We start from the raw sequence: 10,253 nt of genomic DNA, 5'->3' as shown, positions 1-10,253 counted from the left end.
TAAATGGCCATCATACAGTACATAGTATTATACCGCCATCTGGTGGACACATACATCACTGCAGCAAATAATGTCACCAGTAAGGCAGGATTCCACATATAAAAAAAACACATTAAATGTATTAAAACGTATCCTATACTGCTTTGTCCTTATAAAATATGAGAAATTAAAATGTGCACATAAAATATATTAATACAAAAAATAATGGTTCAATTAAATTATTAAGGACCCCCAAATCTCTGCATGAACGACTGTATAAATCAGGGGTGTCCAGACTTTTTTCCAGCGAGGGCCACATACCGAAAAATGAAAGGATGCAAGGGCCACTGATATTTTGTAAGATGCTAAAAAATGATATGTTTGTATATGTACAGTACAGGTCAAAAGTTTGGACACACTTTCTCATTTAATGTGTTTTCTTCATTTTCAGGACTATTGACGTTGTAGATTCTCAAAACTATGAATGAACACGTGCAATTATATACTTAACAAAAAAGTGTGAAATAACTCAAAATATGTCTTTTGTTGTTGTTGTTGTTAGCGCTGCAGCCCCTTGGTGTTCTTTCAATGAGCTTCATGAGGTAAAGTCACCTGAAATGGTTTTCACTTCACAGGTGTGCCTTGTCAGGGTTATTAGTGGAATTTCTTGCCTTATTAATGGGGTTGGGACCATCAGTTGCGTTGTGTGTGTCCAAACTTTTGGCATGTACTGTATATGTACTGTATATATGTTTTTTAAAAAGCCATTTTTCATTGGGGTGGCCATGCTGAGACCATTACACTAAGTCCCCTACTAACGAACATGCGACGTGCGAACATTCGGAGATAGAACACAAGCCGACTGGTCTATATTTTCATGTGTTTTGCCTTATAAGTCCATATTTATACTGGTACATGCTTGACCAGCAGAGGGCACTGTGACACTGCTAATGGGACCAACAGATACAGGAAGACGAGGAAGAGGAGAGAGGAAGGCTAAGAGTTTTATGATACAACCAGGACAGAGCGTGTGATTAAAGTTTATGAAGAGTTAATAGACCTGCTTAATTCTACACCACCCACAGAACACTACCTTTTTTAGAAGAGTCTAACGACGACGACTTGTCCTTTTTTTCAATAACTCCTCCTCTTCCACCACAACCAACAACGTATGCTCGACCACTCCTCTTCAAAGGTAAATAACATTTATCATTACGTATTATTATATCACTTTTATTATTGTTTTTTCATTAATTATCCTCGTTTAATATTACTACTGCATCCAAACTCATATTTACATACACACACATATACTGTATATGTATACACGTACTTGTAGTACCTATATCATTGGTAATATTCATTTTTTTTCGACTTAAGAACAATTCGACTTAAGAACGGTTGTCTGGAACCAATTGTGTTCGTTAGTTGGGGACTTAGTGTACTTACATAGGGGTGGCAATAAGTTGATATCTGAAATGACGAGATGGCCATGGAGCTCTACCACTGCATACAGGCGAAAAAGCACATTATTTATCTGAACTTCGATCTTTGCTCTATTTTTCCAATTTTTATTGTTTTTTTCCAAATATTTAATCTTAAATGATATTTATCTATTATATTTAATCTTCTGACATTATCTTCATAAATCCTCTTATTGTAATATTATTACATTATTCCAATAATATTTTTTTTCCAAGTTCATTTTCCAAAAATGACAACTTAAATTAGTTCGTTATATTATGTATGACTTAAAAAAATACTTTTTTCTGAAATATTTCAGCTGTATATGACTTTATTATTGTAATTATTGTAAAAGTTTTTTTTCCATTTCTGCTGTTTTTTTTTTTTTAATTTCCCAACAATTTCAAATTCCTTTTTGTAAATTTAATAATAATTCTAACTTTTTCCGCAACCCAATTTTCAAAAAATTACTTTATTTTTTGTTTGTTTCTCATATTATGACTTTTAACAAATATTTTTCTTTAATATTTCTACTTTCTGCTGCTAAAATGAGGTTATTCACGTAAAATTAGATTTAAACATGTTTCTCGTAATATTTTGACTTTATTCTTGTAAAATGACTGCAGATTTTTCCTTTTTTTTTTTATTTACATCATTAAAACAGCAGTATTGATTCCACAGACAATGAAAAAGTGCACCACATCTTCTCAACGTTTAATCTGGCAATCAAAGCTTCAGAGAGACATTTGATTTCCCTCAATTTTTGTGTAAATGTGATATATCACACGCCCAATAGCATTGCTTCCCCACAAAGTGCAAAACGATTGATTGATTGGGCCAATTAACATGGTTAGTATCCAGTGCAAACATGTGATCTAGTGGCTCATTCATTTCTCTAAAAAGAGTACATAACAATAAAAACATGAAACATGTATCCTTCATCTTTAGCAATAAATGTCAACTCACGAATAAAATACCTTTGCATTTGTATGACGTCAACACCCACTGCACAATGTTCTCTCGTTTACCTGAAGCTGGCATTCAATATGACTGGTAAACCACAAAAGTACATGCACTGGATCTGTACTTTTGGTAGTAATCCTACCAGCATTACATAATGTGTGAGTTAGAAAGACAATATAAAAGTGCACACCCATGTATCTGTTTCCCTTCTTCTTTGAGGAGCAAACCAAACACACATACTACTTCTCTAATAACACCATTGACTCAGGGACTTACAAGCTGAATTTCACTCCAATGCAATCGACATGACACAAGAACTGTACAGTGGAACCTCCGTTAGCGTGTTTTTCAGTTAACGTAAATTTACATCAATATTTAGCCTCGGTTTGCGCACATTTTCCGGTTAGCGTACAATATAGCGCAACGTTTTGTCGCATTATTGGTACACTGTATGAGTCCAACTGTGTTTTTAATGTATTTTTATCACAAAACGTCCTTGTTAGGTGCCTGCTAATACATGGAAGCAGGAAGCGGAAGTCATGTCCGTCGCCTGTCTATGATGTCATCGGCGGTTGACTGTAGTTCTTTGCTCACTAACACAGTTACACCACAAGTCTCGAAAATGTCAACACAAACCGTATTTTTTATAGTTTTAGAATTTCTAAATGCATATAAATGAAATGAATAAATAAACATTTAAGGTTACTTTTCCCTTTATTGAGGACGCAATGACATGCTGACAAAGACACGATGGGGCAGCAAGATCAGTGAGTTGAGTTATTTCTTAAATAGTGTATCTCACCTTCTTTATAAAAATGCTGCCAGTTGCAACTTTCTTTGGATCCACGTTGTGTTATTTTGCAGCTGTGATCAAAAGACAAGCAGACTTGAAGTGAGAAACACTTTTGAATTCAATAAATAATCAGAGCAAAACAGGACGTTGGTGGCCCTGTTGCTCTCGCTGCCAAATCGTGTCTTAGGAAACAATCACGTCTTGAAAGAAGGTCAAAGTAACCTTAAATGTTCATTTATCCTGTCATTCATCATTTCCAGTACATGTACTGTATTTAGATGCATTTTGAATTGTTTCTTGCATATAAAACTGTAACTGAAAAACTATAAAAATGTGTTTTGCGTTAACATTTTTGGCTGTTTGGAACGGATTAATTGGATTTACATTATTTCTTATAGGAAAAATGTATTTAGTTAGAGTACATTTCGGTGAGAGTCTGGCCTTCCGAAATGGATTAATGACGTTAACCAAGGTTCCACTGTAATTCTTTTCCCTACTGTACATTATGTTAAGGTAAAGAATAAAAAATAAAAATAAAACATAAGCGTGGAAAAAACCTTAAGTGTATACCAAAGTGTCTTAGTGGTGTGATGGAGTATAAGCAGCGTAGAAATAACATCTGTGAGACTCCATGTAAGCTAAGGATGATGAATGATAATGTTCAGCGCCACACTTCATTTGCAAAACACTCCTTATTGTATTATAATATTGCCAGCTAATATTGTTAAAAAGAAAAAGATTGAAACTTTCTTCACCATAACGGCCCACCTTTTGATCTCACGCTCCAGCCTTCGCTCACTCGAGAACAAGACACGGAGATACTCGAAATCCTCCACCTGGGGCAAGACCTCGCTCCCACCATCCCGTGCAATCCATTTCTTTTCTCTTTTTTCTCATACGTGATTTTTTTTTATTGACCATAATATTTTGACTTTACGATCATAACATTATGGCATTTACCCAACCAAATTTTCCTAAAACTGCAACGTTATTCTGTTTTGTTTGTTTCTCACATTGCAACCTTTTTCCTTTAATATTTCAACTTGCGACTTATTAACTCTTAATATTATGACTTTACTCTCTTAATAGTTTGTCTTTATTCTTCTAAGATTACTGCTGTTTTTTTCCACTTTTGATGATGTTTATTTATTTCCTTGTTTAACTGTATTTTTTTATGTGCCAAGGGCCAATAAAAAAAGCAGTCATGAGCTGTAAATGGCCCCTGGGCCGCACTTCGGACACCACTGATCTCGGCGAATGTGGCAACAGGGGGTATTCACACTAGATCCTTAAGTCATTTCAGAGACCTCGTTAATGGTCGAAGTGTTTGAAAATAATCCACAAAGTCAGAGAAACTGTAGGAATGTCACAGAATAGTACATATACGGGTTTTAACACCAATGATCACATACTTTCCCACAGGAATGTAGTCTATTTTTGGGGTCGGGGATAACGTCGTTGTCTAATTTGCATAATCGGCCCTGATGCATGCGCACATCATTTTCATGGACGGTCTGGGAGACAAAAAGTGAGCAAAAAACATGAAAAGCAAAACAAATATGATTACAACTTCAAATGAACATGGCAAACTAGGGCGAGGGGCTCATAGCAGTCGTCAAAAGCAGTACGTGCTTTCATGTTAGTCTCCAATAAAAGCAGTAAAAGTCACTAGATTAGTCACTTTTTTTAGTCACAATTTTAAGGGGTCTGAATGCTTGCTAAATATAGCAACAAAGTGGGAGTTACAATGCCACCTACTGTACGTAGCTGGAACGACGCGCTACACTCACAGTCCATTATGTGTTTATGAGCGAGGGCCAACAGGTAGCAGCAAATAAAGTACAGTTTGTGAACGTCGGCCAGCGGGGTCAAGGAAAGGGAGGGGTAATTATCAGGGTACGAATGGTGCAGTGTGAGTACACCCTAAAACAATGTTTTTAATGTTAATGTTGTTATTGTTGAAAAGAGGAAAATGTTTTCTGTCCCTTTAAAAACCACATGGAGTCAAGATGAAGGTCGCTGTGAGGCAAGGTGTCATCAGTTGATGCAGGCATAAGAATACAGACCGTTCTCCCTCCACAACTGACAGCGAGCAGATGTAAAGTTGCGGACAACGTGGAGGCTGCTGGACAGGAAAGCCGTGGCTGCTGGATATTCTGGCCACTCCTCTTCCATTTTACCTGCAAAAAGAAGAGATTCTCATTTTATTCTCTAAACCAGTCTTTCCCAATTATTTAGTGCATCTAGTGCAAGGGTGTCCAAAGTACGCCCTGGGGGCCATTTGTGGTCCGCGGCAGTTTTTTTTTCTTCTTTTAATCGAACAACAGCACATTCTAAATATATAATGTAATAAAAAAGAAAACTAAAAAAATACCCAACAAAAATGGTCAAATCAGCAGTAATTTTACAAGAATAAAGTCAAAATACTAACAGGAAAAAATTTTAATCTATTCTAACGTAACCTATGTCTAATGTAATACAGTCAAACCTGTCTATAGCGGCCACCAAAGGGAAATGGCAAAAGTGGCCGCTATAGGCAGGTGGCCGTTATAGACAGGTTGGCGGCCATTTTGAATTTGCGCGCGCACATATTAACATGTCTGATTAGAAGCTTGTTGTGTTTGCAGATACATATAATTGTACTGTTACATGTTGACCAGTAGAGGGCACTGTGGGACTGCGAATAAAAGTTGTAAAGAACAACTAGGCTTGTTATTCTACACCACCCACAGAACAAAGCTGTGCTACTATATATACGGCAGAGTGTCATTACAGCTTTAGTTCATCAGGAAGTGACAGGAAGTGACGGTGGCCGTCACGAGCAGGAGAGCTAGGCTGAGTGCTAGATGTGAGTGTCGAGAGAGTTGGGAAGTGTCTCACACCTTTGTCTCACACCAGGAAATAAACGGTGTCACTGTCTGCTCCAATGAAGACGGCTTTTTTTAATGTCAAACAACTGACAGTTTGTGTGGATCTTGTGAATGATTGTGACTGAGCGAGGACTCAGTAATTAAAGTCTACACACGACGGCTTCATTGATTAAAAAACAAAACTTTTTCTTGCATGAAGCTTCGGCTTGAGTCGTTATTTTGGCTGCTATATGCGGTCAGATATTGACCAAGGGATACAAAATGGGTGGCCGCTGGCCGCATTAGACAGGTGACCGCTATACACAGGGTCTATAACATGTAAATTTCCTGCAGGAGATTTTTCAGTGGCCGCTATAGGCAGGTGGCTGCTAAGACAGGTTTGACTGTATTAGCAGGAAAAACAGTTTCATTTCAGTGGCATAAAGTTGAAATCTTAAAGAAAAAATATATTTTTTTTATAGTCATAATGTCATGAGATAGAAGACAAACAACAAAGAAAGCTGTCATTTTTAGAAAGTTAAGTTATGGAAAAAGTTATAATGTTACAAGAATAAAGACAAAATATTATGGGAATAAGGTCACAATTATGAGAACAACAGAAATACAAAAACAGCCGTAATTTTACAAAAATGAAGTCAAAACATTAAGAGAAAAAAGTTCTTCTAGCAAGAAGAAAAGTTTATGAGGAAAAATGATGTTATTTTAGTAGCATAGAGTTGAAATATTAAAGGCTGTTTTTTTTTTTATTGGTCCACAGCACATTCTAAAAATGTTATTTAACAAGAAAACAACAGCAAAATTGGAAAAATCTGCAGTATTTTTACAAGAATAAAGTCAAAATATAAAGAAAATGTTTTTTACATCTAAGGAGAAAAGTCGTCATTTTACAAGAATAACGTAATAATATTATGGCGAAAAATAACACCACTTTACCGGTAATGAAGTACTACACAGTATCGGATGTTGGTAAAGAAATATTGAGCATCTCTACTGTCCAGATAAAAGCACATGCACTGGCAGTCATGTTCATTTTGTCCAATCACAAGCCTGGAGAAGACTGACTTGGTGGCATTATAACTGTTCAAAAGCTCAGTTTAAAGGACAAAAATGTAAGTTTGAAGACAAAACGCATTAAAAATGTGCCTTTTTAAGACATCCGTGTTGGTGTGGACATGCAGTACAAACAAGCGCAGGCGTTGAACTCTTGAATGTGTTTCGTCATTAGACTTGACTGGGGGACACTCAGTGGGCATCATTGTTACCTGTTTTGGCAAAGTGCACAAGGTGTCTCGTTACGACGTCCTGGAAACGCTTGTCCTCATCAGAAGGTGCCGTCCCTAATATGAACTGCAGTTCCCCAAAGAAAGCAATAGCGTCCAAGAAGTGGAAAGAAAAGCGGCTATCAAAAAGAACAAGACCGTTTGACGTGTTGACTGGTCCAGAAGGTGTATGTGTCACCACATAGCGATACACAGGACTCCGAAGGGCCGCTGCACGGAAAGAAAAAAACAAAAGTTAGTTATGTAAGATAAAAATCTGAACAATTTAATGTACAGGTGAAATCATACACTAACATGTGAATACCGCTGCTCCAAGTTTACGCTGCTGTAATCAACAAAAAAATGTCCCTTGCTATTTAAAGGTGTGTGAATACTTTCCTACTTTCTATACTTTACACTTAAATGCAAATACTGTACAGTGGGAGCTCGATTAGAGTCTATTTTTTGGTTTGGTTTTGGTTTTTTGGTTTTCAGTTTGTGTATATTTTCCAGTTAGCGTAAATAATGGCGCGTGTCTTGTCGTGTCGTCAATACACTGTGTGAATCCAACTGTGTTCTCTATGTATTTTTATCACAAACGTCCTTGTTAGCATAGCTTCCAAACAAAATGGGAACCGGAAGTCGCCCGTATATGATGTCATCAGCGGGTGACTCTCAAAAATGTTCACACAGACACGTTTTTATAGTTTCACAATTATAGTTTTCCATGCATAAAACAATTCAAAATGCATATACAGTGGTGTGAAAATGTGTTTGCCCCCTTCCTGATTAGTTTTTTTGTTGCATGTTTGTCACACTTAAATGTTCCAGATCATCAAACAAATTTAAATATTAGTCAATGACAACACAACTGAACGCAAAATGTAGTTTTGAAATGAAACTCTTGATTATTAAGTGGGATTGAGAGTAAGAGGAAGCAGAGGACATGAACGTGGACAATTCCATCACCGTGGAAGAGGTATCTGGCGTAGTCAAAACGCTCCCCAGTGGCAAAGCTCTGAGAGGGCAGAAGTTTCGCCCTGAATTCCTCAAGGTCTGTTGAGGGACTGTCTTGGCTGACATGTCTCTTCAACATTGCGTGGAAGTCGGGAACAGCACCTCTGGATTGGCAGATCGTGGTGGTGGTCCCCCTTTCTAAGAAGGGTGACCGGAGGGTGTGTTCCAACTACAGGGGGATCACACTCTTTAGGTGCTGGAGAGATGGGTTAGTAAAACCTCGGCTACAGGAGGTGCAATGTGTTTTTCATCTCGGTCGCGGAACACTCGACCAGCATTACACCCTTGCAAAAATACTGGAGGGTACATGGGAGTTTGCCTAAACGGTCTACATGTACTTTGTGGACTTGGAAAAGGCATAAGACCGGAGCAGGAGCCTGGTTTGCATTGCCAGCAGTAAGTCGAGCCTGTTCCCGGTGAACGTTGGCCTCTGCCAAGGCTGCCCTTTGTCACCGATTCTGTTCATAATTTTCATGGACAGAATTTCTAGGCGCAGCCAAGGCGTCAAGGGGATCCAGTTCGGGGGCCTTAAGATCCCGTGTCTGTTATTTGCAGACGATGTGGTCCTGATGGCCTCATTGGGCTTTAACTTTCAGCGTTTCCTGGGGTGGTTTGCATCTGAGTGTGAAGCTTCGGGGATGAGACTCAGCACCTCCAAATCCGAGGCAATAGTTCTCAATCAGAAAAGGGTGGATTGCTCCCAGGGTCTTGTTCAACAGTGAGGGAACGTTGGCGCGTGAGGTCGATAGGCGGATCGGTGCGGCGTCTGCAGTAATGCGGTCGTTGTACCGGACTGTCGTGGTGAAGAGTGAGCTCAGCCAGAAGTAAAAGCTCTCAATTTACCAGTCGATCTGTGTTCCCACTCTCACCTATGGTCATGAGCTTTGAGACGTGACCGAAAGAACGAGATCGCCGATACAAGCGGCTGAAATGAGTTTCCTCCATTTGGTGGCTGGACTCACTCTAACATAGGGTGAGGAGCTCAGTCATCCGGGAGAGGCTCAGAGTAGAGCCGCTGCTCTTTCACATCGAGAGGAGCCGGTTGAGGAGGCTCGGGCATCTAGTCCGGATGCCTCTCAGTGAGGTGAGGTGTTCCGGGCTTGCCCAGCCGGGAGAAGGCCCCAGGGCAGACCTTGGACACGCTGGAGGGATTATGTCTCACAGCTGGCTTGGGAACGTCTTGGTGTCCTCCCGGTGGAGCTGGAAGAGGTGGCCGGGGACCTGGAAGTCTGGGCTGCCCTACTGAGACTGCTGCCCCCGTGACTCGGATCCGGATAAGCGGAGGAAAGAGGATGGACTTTTTATTATTAAGAGAGAAAAAAAAATCCAAATCTACACAGCCCTGTGTGAAAAAATGATTGCCCACTAAACCTAATAACTGGTTGGGCATTTTTATGTGCGTAGTAATTACTTTTCTACATTTCGACTTTTTTTTCTTTTTTTCCGACATTCGCTGGTGGTCCTGGATAACAACCCCTGCGAAAATTGGAGATCTATTGTAAACAGCACAAAAAAAGCAGAAAGCTGACTTGGCAATTCAGTAATGAGATTGAATAAACTGTTATGCTGTACTACCCTTGCTCTGAAAAAAAGCACCCATTTATCCATTTTCGATGCCGCTTGTCCTCACTAGGTCGCCATTGTGCTGGAGCCTATCCCAGCTGACTTCGGGCTAGAGGTGGGGTACACCCTTGGACTGGTCACCAGCCAATCGCAGGGCACACAAACAAGCATTCACACTCACATTCATATCTATGGACAATTTAGAGTCACCAATTAACCGAACATGTTTGTTTTTGGAATGTAGGAGGAAACCGGAGTACCTGGAGAAAACCCACGCACGCATGGAGAGAACATGCAAACTCCACAGAGATGCCCAAGCGGAGATTCAAACCCAGACCTTCCCGA

General features: G+C 39.4%; 2 protein-coding genes across 4 annotated transcripts in view; one reads left to right on the top strand and one right to left on the bottom strand.

Moving 5' to 3' along the window:
* The window catches only part of LOC129178186 (serine/threonine-protein kinase BRSK2-like), a 122,479-nt gene extending 112,416 nt beyond the window's left edge, over window positions 1-10,063 (top strand). Inside the window, exon 19 of the mRNA XM_054770166.1 lies at window positions 9,979-10,063. Within this exon, the coding sequence (XP_054626141.1) occupies window positions 9,979-10,010 (32 nt within the window). The 3' untranslated portion in view covers window positions 10,011-10,063. The remainder of the gene's footprint in view (window positions 1-9,978) is intronic.
* The window catches only part of si:ch211-71n6.4 (para-nitrobenzyl esterase), a 68,845-nt gene continuing 60,670 nt past the window's right edge, over window positions 2,079-10,253 (bottom strand). For all 3 annotated transcript variants that reach the window (XM_054770177.1, XM_054770176.1, XM_054770175.1), the window contains exons 9-10: window positions 7,332-7,559; window positions 2,079-5,379 (exon numbers count right to left, since the gene is read on the bottom strand). In XM_054770177.1, the coding sequence (XP_054626152.1) occupies window positions 5,237-5,379; window positions 7,332-7,559 (371 nt within the window). In that variant the 3' untranslated portion in view covers window positions 2,079-5,236. The remainder of the gene's footprint in view (window positions 5,380-7,331; window positions 7,560-10,253) is intronic.

Source organism: Dunckerocampus dactyliophorus, chromosome 3 (genome assembly GCF_027744805.1).
Source record: "Dunckerocampus dactyliophorus isolate RoL2022-P2 chromosome 3, RoL_Ddac_1.1, whole genome shotgun sequence".
NCBI classification, from domain to species: domain Eukaryota; kingdom Metazoa; phylum Chordata; class Actinopteri; order Syngnathiformes; family Syngnathidae; genus Dunckerocampus; species Dunckerocampus dactyliophorus.
Note: the sequence above shows the minus strand (reverse complement) of the source record. Positions and strands in the feature narration are given on the sequence as shown.